General features: G+C 41.5%; 2 protein-coding genes and 1 long non-coding RNA gene across 28 annotated transcripts in view; 1 reads left to right on the top strand and 2 right to left on the bottom strand.

Moving 5' to 3' along the window:
* Nucleotides 1-6,129, bottom strand: part of MTIF2 (mitochondrial translational initiation factor 2) — a 35,244-nt gene extending 29,115 nt beyond the window's left edge. The window contains exons 1-3 of one of the 8 annotated variants that reach the window (XM_063618015.1): nt 4,249-4,355; nt 2,329-2,395; nt 1,124-1,261 (exon numbers count right to left, since the gene is read on the bottom strand). Coding sequence is in view for 1 of the 8 variants with exons in the window: in XM_055240589.2 (XP_055096564.1) it covers nt 3,897-4,090 (194 nt within the window). In the remaining 7 variants the exon portion in view is untranslated. Of the gene's footprint in view, nt 1-1,123; nt 1,262-2,328; nt 2,396-3,406; nt 3,443-3,896 lie in introns of those variants that run through there. The other 7 variants (XM_055240592.2, XM_063618019.1, XM_063618016.1 and 4 more) reach the window with 7 other exon arrangements.
* A 7,225-nt stretch (nt 6,130-13,354) lies between these two features.
* LOC129461535 (uncharacterized) lies at nt 13,355-15,821 on the top strand. Its single transcript, XR_008650584.2, has 2 exons — nt 13,355-13,815; nt 15,352-15,821. It is a non-coding gene; the product is annotated as an uncharacterized lncRNA (long non-coding RNA).
* Nucleotides 15,822-19,168: 3,347 nt separating this feature from the next.
* Nucleotides 19,169-22,714, bottom strand: part of CCDC88A (coiled-coil domain containing 88A) — a 135,742-nt gene continuing 132,196 nt past the window's right edge. For 14 of the 19 annotated variants that reach the window (XM_055240574.2, XM_063617983.1, XM_063617979.1 and 11 more), the window contains one exon: nt 19,169-19,682. The gene's annotated coding sequence lies outside the window, so the exon portion shown is untranslated. Of the gene's footprint in view, nt 22,471-22,714 lie in introns of all 19 variants that reach the window. The other 5 variants (XM_055240573.2, XM_055240576.2, XM_063617987.1 and 2 more) reach the window with 1 other exon arrangement.

Below are 22,714 nucleotides of genomic sequence, written 5' to 3'. Positions count from 1 at the left end.
ACATTTCCTAAGTACCATATGCCAGGCTTTCTGCTTGATATTGTTGATTCGAAGTTTAATAAGCTAGGATCCATTCCACAAACAGTTCATTGTCGTTAAAGCAAGCTTGCCAATACAATGAATCTCAGGCACACCAGACACTACATACGATGACTGATTAAAACCTAGGGTCGCGTTTTCATTGCAATAATATGCAAAATTATTTCTATAAATTGTGAAGTCATTTTAAGATTTTTTTTTGTTTGTCTGTTTGCTTTTCAATGGAGAGTACATTTCCAAGTAGTGGGTATAGCTTTTTAGACTCTTCAGTACAGATTTTCTTTCACTCACTACTCAAAAGTAACTTTAGTTAATATTTTAATATATCTTCAACTATTTTCTTTGTGCTTTTATCTATTTTACTCACAAAATAAGGTCATATTAATTTTGTTTTACAACTTTTTACACTAAAGAATATATTGTGAATATTGTTTAATATCATTAAACATTACTAATCAGCCCTTTGTATCCATGTGTTCCACATTTGTGGATTCAAACAATTGTGGATCGAAAATTTTTTTAATTTTTTAAAAAGATGGTTCTGTCTCTACTGAATATGTACACTTTTTTCCTTGTCATTATTCCCTAAAGTATACTGTTTACATAGCATTTGCTTTGTATTAGGTATCATAAGTAATCTAGAGATGATATAAAGTATACAACGGTATGTACTTAGGTTACATGTAAATATACACCATTTTATATAAGGAACTTGGACATCTGTAGATTTTGGTATGCAGCGGCAGGGGTCCTGGAACCAATGCCCCATAGATACTGAGAGACACATATATTCTTCAGCATTACAAAAAAAAAAAAAGAATGGAAATTATGAACTATTTCAATGTGTTTACCTTAACTCCAGCCTGGGTGACAGTGACACTGTCTAAAGAAACCAATAAAGCTATCTGGAACAAATTATAAACTTTTACAAAGTCTTAAAATTTTTGGCCAGGTGCAGTGGCTCATGCCTGTAATCTCAGCACTGTGGGAGGCCAAGGCAGGCAGATATTTGAGGTCAGGAGTTCGATGCCAGCCTGACCGACATGGTGAAACCCCATCTCTACTAAAAACACAAAAAAATTACCTGGGCGTGGTGGCACATGCCTGTAGTCCCAGCTACTTGGGAGGCTGAGGCAGGAGAATTGCTTGAACCCGGGAGACAGAGGTTGCAGTGAGCCGAGATCACGCCACTGCATTCCAGCCTGGGAGACAGAGCGAGACTCTGTCTCAAAAAAAAAAAAAAAAAAAAAAAAAAAAAAAAAAAAAAAAAATTTTTAAGTGATTTCTCTCATAATATGGCATTTCTACAATATGCTTATATTTTATATTTATATACAACATATATATTTTCTACTAGATATTTTCTACTAGATATTCTTTAAAATTGTTCACAAATGATAATAGTTATTTGATGTGACCAAAGAAATTCAGGCTCTGGATGGGTGATCTTTGCTAGATAACCAGCCATTAAATGTTACATTTCTTTCTCTTTTTTTTTTTTTTTTGAGATGGAGTCTCGCTCTGTCGCCCAGGCTGGAGTTCAGTGGTGCGATCTCAGCCCACTGCAACCTCTGCCTCCTGGGTTCAAGCAATTCTCCAGCCTTAGCCTCCCAAGTAGCTTGAACTACAGGTGTGTGCCACCGTGTCGGGCTAATTTTTGTATTTTTAGTAGACACCGGGTTTTACTACGTTGGCCAGGCTAGTCGCAAACTCCTGACCTCAGGTGATCCACCTGCCTCAGCCTGCCAAAGCGCTGGGATTACAGGCGTGAGCCACCACACCTAGCCTGCTACATTTCAACCAATCTTCCCAAAGTGTATTTTATGGTTCTGACATAGTAAATTTATGGTTCTGACATGGTAAATAGAATACACTTAATTTTTTTTTTTTTTTTTTGAGATGGAGTTTTGCTCATCGCTCAGGCTGGAGTGCAATGGTGTGATCTCGGCTCACTACAACCTCCGCCTCCTGGGTTCAGGGGATTCTCCTGCCTCAGCCTCCCAACTCGGTGGGATTACAGATGCCTGCCAGCACACCCAGCTAATTTTTTTGTATTTTCAGTAGAGACGGGGTTTCACCATGTTGGTCAGGCTGGTCTTGAACTCCTGACCTCAGGTGATCTATCCGCCTTGGCCTCCCAAAGTGCTGGGATTACAGGCATGAGCCACCGCGCCTGGCCTATACTGAGTATTTTTTAAAAGAAAGAAAAGAAATGATAACGGAAACAAGTACAGTATAGTGAAGACAGTATCTTATTAGGCAACAAAGGAACCTTAGGTGGACACTCACTCTGACAGTAAGTGTTATCTGGAATCAGCAAGTCACTTGTTTCCTTTGGGCCTCATTTTCCAGATCTCTGTTAAAAATAAATAAATAAATAAGTGTTTGAATATCTGTCCTTCCTATTACAAGACTATGAGGAGAAAATGAGATGACGTATATACCTTATCATCAGCTATTTTAAAACCGTATCACATGTTTTGGTACTGGCTTACAAGCTTTGAGGATTCATTGCTTATAAGTTAAAAATATTCACAAGTCATTAACTTGTTTACCTTCGGACAATTATGAGGTTGTGTATGTGTGTGTAATCGAGCAAGCATTTTACCTTAAAAGGCTTATTCAAGTAAAGATCAAGGAAAAATCTGACTTAATACCAACGAAATAAACACATTAAGATTTAGAAATTCAGGCCGGGCGTGGTGGCTCATGCCTGTAATCCTAGCACTTTGGGAGGCCGAGGCGGGCGGATCACTTGAGGTCAGGAGTTCGAGACCAGCCTGGCCAACATGGTGAAACCCCCCCTCTCCAAAAGTACAAAAATTAGCCAGGCATGGTGGCGGGCGCCTGTAATCCCAGCGACTTGGGAGGCTGAGGCAGGAGAATCGCTTGAACCCAGGAGGCAGAGACTGCAGTGAGCCGAGATCACGCCACTGCACTCCAGCCTGGGCGACAGTGAGATTCTGTCTAGAGAAAAAAAAAAAAAAGATTTGGAAATTCATTCAATAGCATTTACACACATTAAATACTTTTAAGAATGGCACATAGAAAAAATCTTATTTACGTTTGTGCCCCTCGACCAAGTGGAGTGCTCGGGAAACACAGGATTCCTTGAGAAAATAATTTTTAAATGAGTATGAAACCAGATTTGAGAAGAGCACAGATTAATGGAACGGGAGGAAGGACCCTACAAGATATTAACCAAAGCACAGATATGTAACTGAGGCAGGAACTGGAAAGACACATTGGAGGCAATAACCCAAATGTCAAAACTGGAAGGAAACTTGTCACTTATTCCAAGCTCCTCATTTTACAGAAAAGGAAACGGAAATCCAGAAGGGTCAAAAAAGCTTCTCCAATGTCATACCGGTAGTTAATGGCAGTCAAGACTAGAACCCGGCCGGGCGCGGTGGCTCAAGCCTGTAATCCCAGCACTTTGGGAGGCCGAGGCGGGCGGATCACGAGGTCAGGAGATCGAGACCATCCTGGCTAACACGGTGAAACCCCGTCTCTACTAAAAATACAAAAAATTAGCCGGGCGTGTTGGCGGGCGCCTGTAGTCCCAGCTACTCAGGAGGCTGAGGCAGGAGAATGGCGTGAACCCGGGAGGCGGAGCTTGCAGTGAGCCGAGATTGCGCCACTGCACTCCAGCCTGGGGGACAGAGCAAGACTCCGTCTCAAAAAAAAAAAAAAAAAAAAAAAAACAAACAAGACTAGAACCCAGACGTTCTGACTCCCAGTACGGTGTTGTTTCGCTGCTAGGATATCCTTGTCAAGGAATCTGAAAAAAGTATGTTGCAATACGTAGTTGCGTTAGTGAAAATGTCTGAATGTGAGCTGGAAGCTTTGGAACTTACCTGAAACGTAAAAATAAATCACTGCAGAAAATTACGGATCTGGGGTGGCTTCGCCTCAAATTGGAGCCCAGAAGGCCTTGGGCCCATGGGAGGCTGGGACGTGAGGACCTGCACCCACAGCCGCGCGCGAGGAGGGGAAGCCGGCCGGCCGCTTCCGAGAGAACAGCGCACATGCCTTTGTGAATGCCTAACATGGGCTCACGCAGGGATTAAATGCATCTTGGAAAGGCTTCCGAAGGCACAATGTTTATGAAGTTCGAGTGATTTGTGCCACTGACACGTTAGGCGAAACAACACACACCACCTGTACCGGACAACCCTGGTTAAGGGACCCTACCCACTTAACTCCTACCTACAGCCCCGGGCTCTTGGATTTTGAACACGGGCAGAGATCACCTTCTGGACCCGGAAGAAAGGTCGGTAGGTCAGTCCGTCCCCGCTACGGTCCCCGCCGGGCTTCCGGTCCCCCTGGAAAAGGCTCTTTCCGGAATTCAGAAGAGTTGCTGTCGCCACCGGGGGTGGGACTGTCTGCGGTGTCCGCGGCGGGCATCCATCCTGGGAGGCGCTGGTTCAACCTGTGGCTCCTCCCAGGGTCAGCCGTGCGTGGTGAATCATTTCTGCAGGTCCCTTCCATTTCTTACTTTCCTTTCCTTTCCTTTCTTTCTTTCTCTCTTTGCTTTTTCTCTTTCTGTCCCTCTCGTTTCTTTCCTTCCTTCCTTTCTTCATTTCTTCCTTCCTTTCTTTCCCCTTCCTTCCTTTCCGTTTTTCGTTTTTTTTTTTTTTTTTTTTTTAAGAAAACTGCCTTTATTCAATTAGAAGTTGGAAAAATTAACTGGTACAGAAAAAAGTGTAATCAGCTGGAGAAAAAGTGCCACCCATGAGAACTGATGGCTCCTCTGGGAGGGAATCTGCATACAGTGAGGATTTCTAGGAAGCAAATTACTTCTCCTCTGGGCCTATGAGTGGCCTTGGTGGTGCTTAACACTGGAGGAAACGTTAAATGGAGAATTGTGGGAGAAATGATACCTCCTTCAAAGATACGTGTTCCTAACAAGAAGGAAAAAAGAAATGCAAGGGAACAATGGCCGTAGAACCAGTTAGTATTGTGCGAACGGTACTTTCTGTTTTCTCCTAAGTCAGCTCGCGTGTATGGCATTAGGAGTAATAGAGCCAGAGTGCCTGGTTTCCTATCCCAGCTCATTCCTAGTGTGTGGTTGGAGATGTTTTGTCAACTGTCCATGTCCCAGTTTGTTCATCTACATTATAGTAATGACAGTAGCTAGTTCATAGGATTGTAATAAGGTTTTTGTTTTGTTTTTGTTTCTATTTGTTTTTGAGACGGAGTTTCGCCCTTGTTGCCCAGGCTGGAGTGCAATGGCGCGATCTCGGCTCACCGCAGCCTCTGCCTCCCCAGTAGCTGGGATTACAGGCATGTGCCACCACACCTGGCTAATTTTGTATTTTTAGTAGAGACAGGGTTTTTCCATGTTGGTCAGACTGGTCTCAAATTCCCTATTTCAGATGATCCGCCCGCGTCGGCCTCCCAAAGTGCTGGGATGACAGGCGTGAGCCACCGCTCCCAGACTGTTTTTTGTTTTTTTTGAGACAATCTCACTCTGTCGCCCAAGCTGGAGCACAATGGCGCGATCTCGGCTCATTGCAACGAACCTCCGCCTCCTGGGTTCAAGTGATTCTCCCGCCTCAGCCTCCGTCGTAGCTGAGATTACAGGGGCACATCACCATGCCCCGCTAATTCACCATGTTGGCCAGTCTGGTCTCGAACTCCTGACCTCAGGTGACTGCCCACCTAAGCCTCCCAAAGTGCTGGGATTACAGGCATGAGCCACCACGCCCGGCTGCAATAAGCTTTTAATATGTTGATAAACTGTTGATAAATAGTGCCTGGTTCATAGTGTGTGTTTGCTGTTACGGTTATTACACCCCACCCGCAGAGCTTTCCCTCACCTTGCTTGGACATTATGTCTTTCAGCTGGTCGTTTTGACCACAACCATCACCACGTCTCAAATATAAATATTGTTTTATTATCTCTGTCTTTTGGCAAAAGGAATTTGAGAAGAAAACAAAATCAATCAATTAATCTTTGTCTTTAAGATCTACCACTCCCCTGGGTAATTGGTATGGTACAGAAGTTCATTACTCAAAAGCATACTTGCCATTGAGGGAAGAGAGAGACCCTCTTATATTGTTTTATATTGTTTTATACTCAGTACCTGTTTTAAGAAAAAAAAAAGGGAAGTGAAATCAAAGACAGGCAGTCCGGCGCCAGGCCCAAAACCAGGCCTGGGCCTGCCTGGCCTAAACCCAGTAGTTAAAAATCAACTCATAACCTAGAAACCGATGTTATTCATTGATTCCAGACATTGTAGAGAAGAACATTGTGAAACTCCCTGCCCTGTTACGTTTCTCTCTGACCACCGGTGCATGCCGCCCCTGTCACATACCCCTTGCTTGCTCAAATCAGTCATGACCCTTTCATGTGAAATCTTTAGTGTTGTGAGCCCTTAAAAGGGACAGAAATTGTGCACTCAGGGAGCTTGGATTTTAAGGCAGTGGCTTGCCAATGCTCCCAGCTGAATAAAGCCCTTCCTTCTACAACTCGGCGTCTGAGAGGTTTTGTCTGCGGCTCGTCCTGCCACACCATCATCTTACCTCCTAACTCATGCCCCTATCCCAGCCTACCAAGCTCTTTTTTTTCCCCACTTTCCCAGTGCTTACTACAAAGGTGTGCAATTGGTGTTACTGAATGATTTAATGCAAACTCCTCCCCTGGAAGTTTGTGTTTGTTTTGTTTTTTGTTTTTTTTTTTGAGATGGAGTCTCACTCTGTCACCCAGGCTGGAGTGCAATGGCACGATCTCAGCCCACTGCAACCTCTGCCTCCCAGGTTCAAGCGATTCTCTTGCCTCAGCTTCCAGAGTAGCTGGGATTACAGGTGTCTGCCACCATGCCCGGCTAATTTTTTTGTATTTTTAGTACAACTGGCTTGGCCGGTTTTGAACTCCTGACCTCAAGTGATCTGCCCGCCTCGGCCTCCCAAAGTGGTATGATTCCAGGTGTGAGCCACCGTGCTAGGCCTGGAAATTTTTTTTAACTGAACCTAACAGGCACAACACTTGAAAACGATTGAAGTTTATTCCAATTGCTATCATTTTACCTACTACTCACAGATTCTACTGAAGTTTAATTTCTGTGAGAAGTAATTCTTTGCTGTCTTACTTGTCTTGCAAGGCAGTTGAGAAACAAGCAGAAATCAGTTGGTAAACCATCAAAGTAGTTGCCAGATCTTTTTTCCACAATATTAAGGTGAAAATAACCATATATGCATCTGTGTTCCTCTAATTTTCTAGTCATTAAGATTTTCTAATCATGCTAATGTAGAAAATTCAAGCAATATACCAGAATATAGAAAGTAGCAAAAAAAAAAAAAAAGAATGAAAACAGTTAAAGGAACAGAGAAGCCAACCTGAGAGAGCTCCCAATGGCCAAAGCTGGAAATATTTGAGCAGCAAAATAAGATAGCACTGGATTATAACCAAAAGTATCAACTAAGTATACATATGTTCATACTGATATAAATAAATAATTGAATAAATACATAGAGAAGGAACAAATCTTCCTTACAGAAGAATTCCAAATTTTATATATATATATATAAAACCTTCACTAGGAAGTGAAGATTAATTCCTCTCCACCTTAGTGTGGGCTGGACTTACTAACTTGCTTCCAAAGAATACAATATGGAGGCCAGGCATGGTGGCTGACGCCTGTAATCCCAGCATTTTGGGAGGCCAAGGCAGGTGGATCACGAAGTCAGGAGTTCAAGACCAGCCTGACCAACATGGTGAAACCCCGTCTCTACTAAAAATTAGCTGGGCATGGTGGCGCACACCTGTAATCCCAGCTACTTGGGAGGCTGAGGCAGGAGAATTGCTTGAACCTGGGAGGTGGAGGTTTCAGTGAGCTGAGATCACGCCACTGCACTCCAGCCTGGGCAATAAGAGCGAAACTCCATCTCAAACAAACAAAAAAAGTTGACTTAAAAAAGAAAGAAAGGGCCAGGTGCAGTGGCTCACACCTGTAATACCAGCACTTTGGAAGGCTGAGGCCAAAGGATCACTTGAGGCCAGGAGTTTGAGACCTGGGCAACATGGCAAGACCCTTCTCTACAAAAAATAAAAAAATCAACTGGGCATGGTGGTGCACACCTGCAGTCCTATGCTAGTCTGGAGGCCAAGGTGGGAGGATCACTTGAACCCAGGATTTCGAGCTTACAATGAGCTATGATCATGCCACTGCACTCCAGCCTAAGTGACAGAGTGAGACCCTGACTCTAAAAGGAAGGAAGGGAGGGAGGGAGGGAGGAAGGAAGGAAAAAAAGATGGAGAGAGGGAGGGAGGGAAGGAAGGAAGGAGGGAGGGAGAGATGGAGAGAGGGACGGAAGGAAGGAAGGTAGGAAGGAAGGAAGGAAGGAAGGAAGGATAGATAGATATCCTAAGACACGCATAAATATACATACAGATACAATGTATATTGGTGGCTCAAGCCTGTAATCCCAGCACTTTGGAAGGCTAAGGCAGGTGGATCACCTGAGGTCAGGAGTTCAAGACCAGCCTGGCCAACATGGTAAAACCCCCGTCTCTACTAAAAATACAAAAATTAGCCAGGTGTGGTGGCGGCTGCCTATAATCCCAGCTACTCAGAAGGCTGAGGCAGGAGAATTACTTGAACCCAGGAGGCAGAGGTTGCAGTGAGCCGAGGTTGTGCCACTGCCCTCCAGCCTGGGCAATAGGGCAAGACTTTGTCTCAAATAATAATAATAAATATACATATGCATAAAATTTTATATAAATGGGATTTATAGAATACATGCTGCCTTTTGCCTTTTCAACAATATATAATGGAAATTGGCCAGGTGCAGTGGCTCATGCCTGTAATCCCAGCACTTTGCGAGGCCAAGGCAGAAGTATCACTTGAGGCCAGGAGTTCAAGACTAGCCTGGCCAAAATGGTGAAACCCTGTCTCTACTAAAAATACAAAAATTAGCTGGGTGTGGTGGCATATACCCGTAGTCCTAGCGACTTGGGAGGCTGAGGTGAGAGGATCGCCTGGGAGGCTGAGGTTGCAGTGAGCCGAGATCACCCCACTGCAATGCAGCCTGAGTGACAGAGGGAGACCCTGTCTCACAAAACAAAACAACCAAAAAAATGTGTAAACTGTGTAACTTTGCAGATTATTTGTATTTATTCTAAGGAATACATGAAACAATTATGTATAAATGTGTGTATATATGTGTGTGTGTGTGTGTGTGTGTATATATATTATATATATATACACACACACACACACCTAGAGAGAGAAATATGCTTGTAGCCTTATTTGTAATTATATTGAAAATTTGGGGCCGAGCGTGGTGGCTCACATCTGTAATCCCAGCACTTTGGGAGGCCGAGGCGGGCTGATCACCTGAGGTCAGGAGTTCAGGACCAGCCCGGCCAACAAGGTGAAATCCCATCTCTACTAAAATTACAAAAATTAGCCGGGTGTGGTGGTGCACATCTGTAACCCCAGCTTCTAGGGAGGCTGAGGCGGGAGAATTGTTTGAACGGCTGAGGCAGGAGAATTGTTTGAACCCAGGAGGCGGAGGTTGCAGTGAGCCAAGCTTGCACCACTGCACTCCAGCCTGGGCGACAGAGCAAGACTGCGTCTCAAGGATAAATAAATAAAACAAAAATAAAAACAAACAAACAAAAAATTAAAAAAAAAGAAAATTTGGAAATAACTAACATTAGGTCATTGGACACTGGATATTTCTAAATTTGGAGATGGATACATAAGTAGAATATTAAACAGCCATTATAAGTAATAAAGTAGATCTGTTGACATGGATTCTTAGATGAAAACAGAAAAGCAGATTATAAAATACATAATTCTGTCTTGATCAGAAAAATTAGAAATAAATAGCATTACCAGCCTGAGCAACATAGGGAGGCCCCCATCTCTACAGAAACTAAAAATATACAAATTAGCTCAGTGCAGTGGTGTGCCTGGCGTCTCATATACAATTACTGCAATTCAGGCGTGCTGTAAACTCCCAATGTGTAACTCCTGAGAGCCACAATTACTGCAGAAGAAGGTCAGGTGAGCAAGACCTGCCCTGAGTTGTTCTTTAAATCAGACTTAATTTTCTGGGTCTATCTAGACCACTAATTAATGAATACAGCCACATATTCAGAGGTTTTTGTTTGTTTTTCGTTTTTTGCTTTTTTTGAGACCGAGTCTTGTCACCCAGGCCGGAGTGCAGTGGCACAATCTCGGCTCAATGCAACCTCCACCTCCCTGGTTCAAGTGAGTAGCTGGGACTACGGGCATGCGCCACCATGCCAGGCTAAGTTTTGTATTTTTAATGGAGACAGGATTTCACCATGTTGGCCAGGCTGGTCTTGAACTCCTGACCTCAGGTGATTCCCCCTCCTTGGCCTCCCAAAGTGTTGGGATTGCAGGCATGAGCCACCATGCCTGGCCTGCTGTTTCTTCAGAGGGTGATCTCTGCTGCTGTTCTAATTTCATTCTTAGAAGAAAACATACTGAAAAAACTGAGCCTACCACACCTTAAAAACCAAAGTAAATTTTAAATAAGGAATTGAATATTGTTAAGAAAAAGACTGAATATTCTATTGCTAGAGGTTAACTTTCTAAATTTAGATCAGAATAAAAAGGAAGAATGACATTTAGTTTTGTAAAATTGGGTAACTTTTGTACATAAAACGAACTAAAACCAACTATTTGAAGGATATATGACAAAAAGCTCATAATTTCATTATCTGAAGAGCTTGTATAGAAAGGTAAAAACCATTGATATTCATTCAGTGGCTAAATGAGCCAAGAGATGATGAACAAGCTAATTCACAAATGGGGAAATAAAATAATAAACATAGAAAAGTGTCCAGGCCCTTCATAATCAGGGAAATGCACATTAAATGAGGTACATTAAATCTGTCTATTAAATTTGCAAATTAAAAAATATATATATTCTGCAAATTTGGGCAAAAATATAGTAAAATAGATTAATTCATACATTGCTAATTATACATTATAATAATTTTTGGAAAGCAACTTCGAATGTCATGATTCATTAACAACAAGGATGTCCACCAATATGGAAATGGTTAAGAAAATTATTAGATTGGTGCAAAAGTAATCGCGGTTTTTGCCATTCAAAGTAATGGCTAATATCAGCAGGGCACGGTGGCTCTGGGCACTTTGGGAGGCCGAGGTGGGTGGATCACTTGAGGTAAGGAGTTCAAGACCAGCCTGGCCAACGTGGTGAAACGCCATCTCTACTAAAAATACAAAAATTAGCCCGGCATGGTGGTGTGCACCTGTAATCCCAGCTACTCAGGAGGCTGAGGCAGGAGAATCGCTTGAATCTGGGAGGCAGAGATCACGCCACTGTACTCTAGCCTGGGTGATAGAGAACTACTCTGTCTCAAAACAAAAACGAAAACAAAACATAATGGATAATATGATCCAGCAACACAATATATCTTTATTAAAGAAAGACACTGTGGCAACAGAGGAAAATGCTTATAAGTAATAAAAAGGCAGGACACAAAATTTAATGTGTAGGAAGTTTCAACTATCTGAAAAATTCATTATGTATAGCCAAAATAACAAGAATAAAGGAAACAAGACTGGAAAGATACACCAAAATGGCAATAACATTGCATGAGCACCATGAGATTCCGGGTGATCTTTCCCCACTTTCCTGTTTTCTAAATCCTCTGTAATGTGATACTTTGCTTTTGTTGTTGATCTGAATTTAGTAGGCCATGGGAAGTGTGGCCTGTTGATTCTGTAATCAGAGATCAAATAATTAGATGGAGTTTTTGAAGGGAAACCATAATTTAATCATTAAAGAGGTAGGTTAAACTGAGACATTTTAAAATTGTGCTATCCAAGGCCAATTCTGGGTGAAACTGTGAGGTTGACTTTGAATTCCTCCTCTTTTGTAGCTTCCTACAGGGCTGCAGGTAAGGACTACGACATTTTACCGTGTCTTAAGAGGCTTCCTTCTCCAGCCGTTCAGTTTGCACCCTAGAAATGACCCATTCACACTAAGGTTAAATGTCCTTAGGTATATCTATGTGTTATCTGGGATTCAAGCCTTAATCTAAATTCACTAGTGAACTCCTAAGGTGGAATTTCAGGCCTCATTCAAGTGGGGAGTGTTTCCCAGGATAGCTGTGTTTGAAATGCTTGTTCCCCAGTGCTGTAAGGAATTAGCACTTGAACATTATTTAGTAAGGCCATTTTTACTTCCTGCCGAAAGGGTACACTCACCAGCAGTTTTGCCAGGAGAGTACACCCAACAAAGGAGACGGGGTCATTCCTGACACGTCCTCCCTACTGCTGTGTCCGGTTTCCATTGGCTGGAACGGGACCTCACATTCTGTATTTGTCTCGATTGGCTAGCAACTTAGAACTTTTTAAAAGAGGCAAAGATAGAGGAGAACAAAGGAAGTAACTTATGGAATGCTGAGAAAGGTAAGAACACTTTTAAATAAGGAAGAGGAATACGCTATAACCTAATGCTTGCTTGGACCAGTATAAGCATGCCAGGGCAAATATTTAGGCTAAATTGTGGGAGCTAAAACATAAAGTACACTGATTTCTTTATTATGGCTAGCAGATATTTAAAAATGTTAGCATGGGTCTTTGAATAAATTTTGCTTCTAAGAGAAGTTACTATTTATTCCTAATTAGACAGGGAGGAAAGTCTTTGAAGAGGAATAGCTACTTTACTTTTTACAGCTGAAAACACCAAGATAGCTTAAAACTACCTGGAGGTAGTCAAACTACCTTGGAAAAAGGTGAGTCATAGTTGGCACAGTCAATTATTCTTAGATCAATAATAAGAACTGTCAGAAAAGGTAAAATGTAAAATTATAATTTACAATAAAAGTTGAAAAGCCTTAGAACAATATGGATCTAGGCCCCTTCCACACTCCCTAATCTGGGAGTTACTATGTGGGTTTGATTGACTATTGATTATTTATTTATTTTTAGAGACACAGTCTCATTATGTTGCCCAGGCTGGTCTCAAACTATGGACTCTGAGCAATCCTCCTGCCTCAGCCTCCCGAAGTGTTGGGATTGCAGACGTGAGCCACCGTGCACCGCCTGCCTATCTGCGGTTTAAGCAATAAAAGCAGCGGGAAGCGGTGGTTCAGGCCTGTAACCCAAACACTTTGGGAGGCTGGAGGATCGCTTGAATCCAGGAGTTCGAGACCAGCCTGGGCAGCAACGCGAGACCCTGTCTCTACAAAAAGTACAAAAATTAGACGGGTGTGGTTGCTGGCGCGAGTAATCCCAGCTACTCAGGAGGCTGAGGCGGGAGAATCACTTGAGCCCAGGAGGCGGAGGTTGAAGTGAGCCGCGATCGCGCCACGGCACTCTAGCCTGGGTGACAGAGCGAGGCTGCGCCTCGAAAAACAAAAAAACCCAAAAAACTCCCAAACCCTCAACAGAAGATATGATGATCTGGGAAACTTGAAGTGGGATCAGGGAGGGCTGTGAGATGCAGGCGCCGCCCAGCAGCGAGGCGCCTGTTGAGAGCTCCCGCAGGCCTTCGCAAGCCGGAGCCCTCAGCGGACGATGTTCAGGGACTAGCGGGCGAGGCGCTCGGACAGGGCTGACCCGCCTTCAGCAGGCACCAGCACTACGCTGCCGGCGTCGGCCGAGATCCCTCTGGGCAGTTCCGCCTCAGGCTCCGGTCTGCGCAGCCGCGGGAAGCCGTGCCGTTTTTCCTCCCATCGCCACGACAGCGGAGTTGCGGGCGGCGCTAGAGTAGCGGCTCGGTGCCCTGGCCATCCACACTGAGGTCGTGGAGCACCCCGAGGTGAGGACTCTAGAAGCGACCCCCGAGACAGGCCCAGCGGGGTGGGCTGTGCTGCACGTCCGTCGGGCGAGGCCGCTGAGATCAAGTGTCCCAGGGTCTATGTATCGTGAGAATGTCGCTCCTGGGATATTTCCCGGGTCTCAAAATACGAAAGTCACCTTGCAGGGACAGCAGAGGACTTCCGTCTTGGGACATGAAGTTAGCAAGGAAATCTTTCCTCTTGGGAGTGACTTGCTTACATTCCGTGTTGAGAACTAGCACAACATACGGAGGACTTGTGCATCTTAAATCGGTCTGGGGTGCTGGGTCAGTTTGTCCACTTTTTGTGTAGATAATATAAGCAAGTGGTTAATAGTGTGTTCAGTAGGTACGACGTATCAGGCACCATACATAGAGCAGGACACTGAGGTTCAGAGTGATATTTTTCTACTGTGGTCAGGGTTGATCACAAAGCATGCAGCATGGCAGAAACCACCACCGCCCCTAAAAGTGCTTACCAAAATTGACATGCCTGTATTTTCATAAATTGTAACATTTGTTGTGTTTTGATAGGAAGTCTTACTTGCATTTATTTATTTGAGACGGAGTCTCTCTGTGGCCCATGCTGGAGTGCAGTGGTGCGATCTCGGCTCAATGCAACCTCTGCCTCCTGGGTTCAAGCGATTCTCCTGCCTTAGCCTCCCGAATATCTGGGACTACAAGTGCCCGCCACCATGCCTGGCTAATTTTTGCATTTTTAGTAGAGAGGGGATTTCGCCATGTTGGCCTGGCTGGTCTCGAACTGCTGACCTCAGGTGATTCTCCCACCTGGGCTTCCCAAAGTGTTAGGATTACAGGCGTGAGCCACCGCCCCCGGCCACTTGCAAATATTTCACAGAACCAATTTGTAACTTCAGTGGTACAAGGACATGAAGTTTACCCAAGGCTTAACAGTTGATAATGGCTAAATATGGTGATCTTCAAACAGTAGAGAAATATAGTTAGTATTCCTCACCTTCACAAATACAACATCAAAACCGTAATCATTTTCTCTGACCTTCCTCCCTCCCATATAGTCCTATATTCTCCCCCTTCTTTATGTGTGCATATGCCGGCTTTTCTGATGTTCTGTTAGTCTGGGTTCTTATTGCCTCCCCACTCACCTTCTTTGTGGTTACATAATTGTAGAATGGAGGTTGTCACATGGTCTAGACGTAACGGAATGCTAAGGAATAGGAGTCTAGAACTGCTGTAAACTTTCAGTAACCAAAAGCTTAAATTTAGAAAAAGCTGCTGAGGAGTGAGGTCTTGGCAAGTACATTGGAATACAAAAATGGCTGAAGAAACTGCCTGAGGTCCTGAGATGAGGAAATAAGATGGCATGGGCTTATAAGTAATTATTTGGTAATGGGGTGAAGATGGGTCTTTAACAGTGAAATTCAGGGGGATAAGCACTCCCAAACCTTGCTGTTTTCACCCAGCAGGCAAAATAGGTATAAATGTGTGCATATGTAAACATGCATATTACTTTAAAACTTACTATGTGATATTTTATAGGTATTTACAGTTGAAGAAATGATGCCTCATATCCAACATCTGAAAGGAGCACATAGTAAGAACTTATTTCTTAAAGACAAAAAGAAAAAGAATTATTGGCTGGTGACAGTTCTTCATGATAGACAAATTAATTTAAATGAGCTTGCCAAGCAGTTAGGTGTTGGGAGTGGACATCTGCGATTTGCTGATGAAACAGCCATGCTAGAAAAACTAAAAGTTGGTCAAGGCTGTGCTACACCCTTGGCACTTTTCTGTGATGGTGGAGATGTGAAGTTTGTTCTGGATTCTGCTTTTCTCGAAGGTGGACATGAAAAGGTATACTTTCATCCAATGACCAATGCTGCAACCATGGGATTGAGCCCTGAAGACTTTCTTACATTTGTGAAGATGACAGGACACGATCCCGTAATACTAAATTTTGATAAAAACAACTAATTGGGCCAATGTTCAGAATAAATTTCTTTCTGAAAGCTGTTTTTCTTATTTGTAATTTATAAAAAGCATTGAAAGTGTAAGAATATTTGGTATCCTTAGTTTGGTGACTATCTAAACCACTTTAGGAGGAATATAGTATTTCGTCGCAAAAGAGCTTTTTTTTTTTTTAGACAGAGTTTTGCTCTTGTCGCCCAGGCTGGAGTGCAGTGGTGTGATCTTGGCTCCCTGCAACCTCCGGTTCATGCGATTCTCCTGCCCCAGGCTCTGAAGTAGTTGGGATTACAGGCACACACCACCACTCCCGGCTAACTTTGTAATTTTAGTAGAGATGGGGTTTCACCATGTTAACCAGGCTGGTTTCAAACTCCTGACCTCAAGTGATCCACCTGCCTCGGCCTCCCAAAATGCTGGGATTACAGGCGTGAACCACTGTGACTGGCCCTATAAAAGAGTTCTTTTTAAAAAGATGTATGGAGGTACTTTTAGTCAGCTCAGAGATTCAGTTTTCCATCTCCCATGACAACTACTTATTACAGGAATGCCTCCAACAATTAAAAATACTTCAAAGATTAACCAGCTTACATCTTTAGGGTGCTTATTGTACTTGAAAAAAGCAAGTTGCAAAACAGTATGTATAAAATTATGATAGTGTACATAATACAAGGAAAAAATCAAAAGGAATATAGGAATATATTGTTGAGGCCAGGTGCAGTGGCTCCCACCTGTAATCTCTGCTTTTGGAGGCTGAGGCAGGAGGATCAGTTGAGGCCAGGAGTTCCAGACCAGGCTGGACAACAAAGTGACAGACCGCCCCCTCTACAAAAAATGGAAAAATAAACCAAGTGTGGTGGTTCACACATGTAGTCTTAGCATATTGGGAGGCTGGATCACTTGAGCCCAGGAATTCAAGGCTACAGTGAGCTATGATCACAGCACTGCACTGCAGCCTGGGTGACAGTGAGACTTTGTCTTTAAAAAAAAAAAAAATTGTTGATAGTGGGTATTTTTGGGAAATGGGGATTAAAGAATAAGAACTCCCTAGCAAGATAATTAAAACAAACATGGAGGCAAAGGTAATACTTTCCATTATTGGGGTTTGTTTATAAACCAGTAATTTTCTTTTCTCAGTGAAAAATAAGCTAATTAACTTTCTATGAAAGTATATCTTTACAAAATTTTAATCCAGAAAAACAGCTAGGGGTGGAATATGTTATGTCATAATCATTGTACTATTAAATTTACAGGCCGGGTACAGTGGTTCACGCCTGTAATACTAGCACTTTGGGAGGCCGAGGTGGGTGGATCACCTGAGGTCAGGAGTTTGAGATCAGCCTGGCCAACATGGCGAAACCCTGCCTCTACTTAAAATACAAAAATTAGCTGGGCATGGTGGTGTGTGCCTGTAGTCCCAGCTACTCAGGAGGCTGAGGCAGGAGAATCGCTTCAACCCAGGAGGCAGAGGGTGCAGTGAGCTGAGAATGCGCCACTGCACTCCAACCTGGGTGACAGAGTGAGACTCTTTTTCTTTTTTCTTTAAAAAAAAAAGAGAAAAGTTATATTTATAGGCTGGCCTGATGGTAGTGAGTTATCTCAACTGATTGTTCAGTCAGTTACAGATGGAACTCCTTCTTCCACTCTTTCCTCCCTTTCCACTACACTTGACTGGTCTCAACAAAATATTACATTAAAAAATGTAGTTATGGACTGTACGTTATTAAAAAGGATTTGAGGCCAGGTGTGGTGGCTTATGCCTGTAATCCTAGCACTTTGGGAGGCCAAGGGTGGGGCAGATTGCTTGAGCCCAGGAGACTGGTTTGGGCAACATGGTGAAACCCTGTCTCTACAAAACACATAAAAATAGCTGTGCACAATGGCATGCGCCTGTAGTCCCGGCTACTTGGAAGGCTGAAGTGGGAGGATTACCAGGAAGTCCAGGCTGCAGTGAGCAGTGATCCTGCCACTACACTCCCGCCAGGGTGACAGGGTGAGACCCTGTCCCCCACCCCCCAAAAAAGGATTTGTTTAGTCTTTGCTCAGAGGTTAGAAATGTGAACATGCAATTAGCCAGGCGTGGTGGCACATCCCTGTGATCCCAGCTACTTGGGAGGCTAAGACAGGAGAACTGAAAGAAATGTGAACATACTTTCAGAAAGAAATGTGAACGTACTCGTCCAAGTTTCTTCTGTCCTCCAGGCTGTACTGAAGTTTTACTCATCCTCTTTCAGTTTTTTTTTTTTTTTTTTGAGTCAGAGTCTCGCTGTGCCAGGCTGGAGTGCAATGGCACCATCTCAGCTCACTGCAACCTCCGCCTCCTGGGTTCAAGCAATTCTCCTGCCTCAGCCTCCTGAGTAGCTGGGACTACAGGCGTGCACCACCACACCCAGCTAATTTTTGTATTTTTAGTAGAGACAGGGTTTCACCATGTTGACCAGGATAGTCTCGATCTCTTGAACGCGTGATCCGCCTGCCTCGGCCTCCCAAAGTGCTGGGGTTACAGGCGTGAGCCACCATGACCAGCCTACTCATCCCCTTTCAGTTATGGCATCTGAGACAGTATAAAATTTCAGGAAAATGTGGAGTCATCTGTTATATAAAAGCTAGTTCAAAAACAGAAAAGTTGACATTTTTTAAACCTCACTTAAATGTAAAAGAAATCCTTCATTAGTGGAGTGAGGATCTGATGTAGACTATTCCTCTTCTCGTGGTCATGAAAATTCTAGTATTTCTTTCTAGTACAACCAAATGGGACTGTCTTTTGTTTCTGTTTTTGTTTTTTTCTGAAATGGGATATTCTTAAAGAACCACATTTTCCTAAGTTTGATCATTCAAAAAGTAGTTTCCATCTGGTAGAAATATTGTACTTAATTTGTACCAAGTTGTGTTACTAAAAGGCAAAATAAAAGTAATGACTTAGAATTATTCTAAGGTTCCTCTTAGTTTTTACATACTTGGTATTCTATCTCTAACACAAAGTAGCCGTTTTAGGTTGCTTTGCATATGAAATGAAGGTACTAATGAATACACAGAAATTAAGTACCTTAGGTATCTGGTCTAATTGCCCTCCCCACCTTATAGGGAAAACAGGCCCAGAAAAACTGACTTGCCCAAGGATGAGGCCAGTTCCTTTGTCTCCCAAAGTCTAAGTGAAAATGAGAGATTCATTTGTGCAATCTATTAGATTACACTTAAACCTATTTTGGGACTGATAAAATTGACAGACGCTCTTTCTCTCCAAACCCCTAATACTTATCACAAAATGAAATGACAGAATCAACTAAACAAGGTCATGGGTTATGTCTGACAATAGTTCTCTAGGGAAAATGGAAAGAAATAAAATAACACTTGGCTAAAATGATATCATTTTTAAATGATTACTAACCAGTTGTTACAAAAATCACCTCTTGGTTTTATTTCTTTTTATATTAGTTTGATACGTGAATGTTAGTCCAACTTAATTTTTGAAGGAGAAACAAATTGAAAAATGTTTTTTAAAAAACAAACAGTAGTGTCTCTTATCATGAGTTAGATGCCTGTGACTGACATCAGGTATTACCAAGTAATAAACATTTTGCCATTCAACTCTAAATCCCTTATTAGCATTAGTTTTAAAGGAAATGTTACAGCTTTTATATTATTTGATTTGGTATTTAATAACAGTTATAAGTACAATGGTGGACACTGAAAAAGAAAACCCTTAATAGAAAAGAAAAAGACAATTTAAAATCAGATTTTGTTGAAGGGTGTTATAAGTGCAACTTTATCCATATGCATTCCTTTTAAGGCATTTTCATTGTCCAAATATCTCAACATGTACATCAAGGTTTATATTATAAAATGGGCTCCTTTTGTATTCATCCAAGACTTAAAGAAAAAATACATCTCAGGACAAAGTGTAGCTGAAAAGAAAAACACAAAAATTCACCACTCACAAAAAGTAACTTAAAATACAAAAGTCATTTAGTATACATTATTACTCCCCATTGTAATTCCAGATTTGGTACAGTATCTTTTTCATTTCCTGACATAAACCATTAAGACAGCACAGGCTGTAGTACTTCATTGTGAGGTGGCTACAACTCTATAATATGCACAGTGATTTTAAAATAGGCTTTTTGCATGCCTTGCATGAAAGGTGCTACATACAAACCTGTTTTGTGAACTCTTTGGTAACCACCAATTTAAAAATTTGGATGAAAGCATTTCCACATGGACAGATCTGAAGCACATTATTGGAGCTCTGAGCCAAAGCTATTACCCTGTATATTGATTCTTCAGTTTCCTTGAGGGGTTAGGTGTTGATTTAGAATAGAGCCAGATAATTTAAAGCATGTCAGGCCCCGGTTAGGAAAATGAAAATGGCTCTGATTAGTTTCCAGTTGGCTTTATTACTGTTTGGCAGAAGCTGTTTAGGGGAGAAGAGTGGCTTCCTACAAAGTTTGCTTCTCAAGGTATACTAGAAAAAGTAAAATATTCATGTGGTTACTATTGTCTAGTCATTTCTTGAAATGGTATGAAAAAAGTGTGATGAATATAATTGAGATTATTCATATTTTTGTAGTCTCAATGTGTTCTCTTGGTTGTCTCTTTAATTGTCCCTTCTCAGGGTCAGCCTACTCAGATTCAGTACTTTACACGCTGTTTTCAGCATTTTCTGCTTGAAGCACTAATGCACTTAACCCAGCATGTTCTGTATTTTAGGATATTAGTGTTCTGGAGAGATCAAGCTGTGATGTCATTCGCCCTCATTGGGCTACCTCACCACTCATTAAATTTCAGCTTTTCAGTAATTGTTCTGGGATGTGTTCTAGTTGTGCAAATTAGATGCTAGCTAATATAAATCTAAGTTACCCACTAACTGTATTTAGCCATAACATAATTTCTATGTTTACTTTTATCCACCTAAAAATGAATGTACATTTTTTGACATGCAGTTGTCTCTAGACTGCTCGGATACCTATTACCAATGCGCTACTTGAATCCAGGGAGTTATGACAGAGAGAGATGTTTCAAAGTCTACGGAAAAGGTTTTAGATATTTCTGTTGTGCATTATTTGTATGTTAGTAAGAATCCTTTGTATTTACATTTACATAGCACCTTTCATCTAAGATTTTCAAAATGATTTAATGTTAACAGCATTTGGTGGTAAAACCTAAGTTATCCGTGGCATTGAAGTACGTAAGTTCAAGTTCTCTAAGTTCCATTTCCATTTAAACATGCTCTCTTTTTAATTGATGGTCTTTTGGAAATTAGACTGTGAACACAAATTGCTACTGGCCTAAGAAAGAGAGAGAGATAGAGAAAGAGAGAGAGAGAGAGAGAGAGAGACTTTTCTTATGGTTACTGGGTTAGTGATGAAACCCACAACTCATAAACCACACATTATGGAATATGGAATTATTCCAAAAAGTTCTTTAGAGCTGGTAATGAAAGCCTAAGAAGTACACTGTTAAAATTTTAAAAAGTCAGTATGTTTCTCATTTCAGACCTTGAAGATTACTCTGATATTGATGTTAAATAATGAATTTGCATTAATGAGTATCAATGCATTTTTTGATTTCATAAGAAAATAAAACTGTGATATAAAATTGGAACTACTAAAAAAACCGATGTTTCCTTAGGTTAACTAAATCTATTTTTTTGTGCTTCTTCCAAATGTTTAAAGGTAACAAATGCATACAAATATTTCAAAAGTACCAATAACAGTTATCAACTTTAATGTAATATCATAAAGGAGAAAAAAATCATTAATAAATGATAGCCTTAATTATAAATGAGTTTCTGGCAAAATGCAGATCATAGTAAGTTATTTACATTATTTTTGCCATAAGAAAACTTCTTAAGCAACAGTCAGCTCTCAAGTTAAAAAAATGCACACACATACATAACCCAATACCAAAGAAAAGAAATGAGTTAAAGCACAACAGCTTTATCTTGGGAATGCCATTTGCTGGAAAACCATCTTACTAAGAAAAGTTTCAGAAAAACACTCTTTACCGTGGGTTAACTTATGAATGCTTAGTGTTGCTTAATGGGAAATATGGAATGATTAATATCACTATAAATTTTTTATAACTCCTATTTCATTATGGATTTTTCAGATTTATCTTATAAACTGAATTTCTTTTGCATCAAAATAATTGGCTTTAAGAAAAAAAAAGTACCAACACATGCAGTCTGCTAACCAAATAAGGCTCTGACATGCCAAAACAATTTTCTCTGTATCTTGCTATAGAGTACATTCCACAAAATACTACAGCATTTAATTTAGGTTTACACAACTAAATATAAATGGCTAGATTTTGGCTAACACTTAGCAGAAGCATTAAGCAAACATGGACAAATTCATAAAACACATGATGAAAAAAGCAGATTGTTCTTGGAGTACTTCTTTAAACACTTAACCTTAAAACACCTGGTCCTTAGCGAGAGAACGTCCTTTATTCAGTAGATCTTAACGGTACAAGGTATAGTAAGTCCTAAAACCTTTAAAAAATTTTGGCAGTTGAATCCAGTAGTGCTCCTTGATTCAAGGAATGAAGGTTTGTATTTCTTGCCTGCTCTATTCACGAAGGACTGTTAAAGTCTCCTTAAAGATTTTTAAAAATGATTCCTATAGTTGCTAGGTGTCTTGTTACTTCAGAAATAAAGGCTTCATACTGAGAAACTGAAGGGCACTTTTCTCTCTGTATTTAGTTGGAAGGTAGAAAGAAGAAAGAAAATATAAGAAAAGCTTGAAGAGAGACACAAAATACAGAGCAGCCACTATAAGAACAGCATGCACCAGGTATTTCTAAAAGAATGAGAATGACAGACAATCAGAGATAATTTTTGAGTGGCTCATCATAGAATAGGCATTTAGTTTACTCTCATTAATTTTCAAGAAAACTGTGGGGAAGTTGTATTCCTACCACAAAAGGCTTCAAACTA

The sequence above is a fragment of the Symphalangus syndactylus genome, chromosome 14 (genome assembly GCF_028878055.3).
Source record: "Symphalangus syndactylus isolate Jambi chromosome 14, NHGRI_mSymSyn1-v2.1_pri, whole genome shotgun sequence".
NCBI classification, from domain to species: domain Eukaryota; kingdom Metazoa; phylum Chordata; class Mammalia; order Primates; family Hylobatidae; genus Symphalangus; species Symphalangus syndactylus.
The sequence above is the reverse complement of the archived record's forward strand: the minus strand, read 5'-3'. Positions and strand labels throughout refer to the sequence as shown.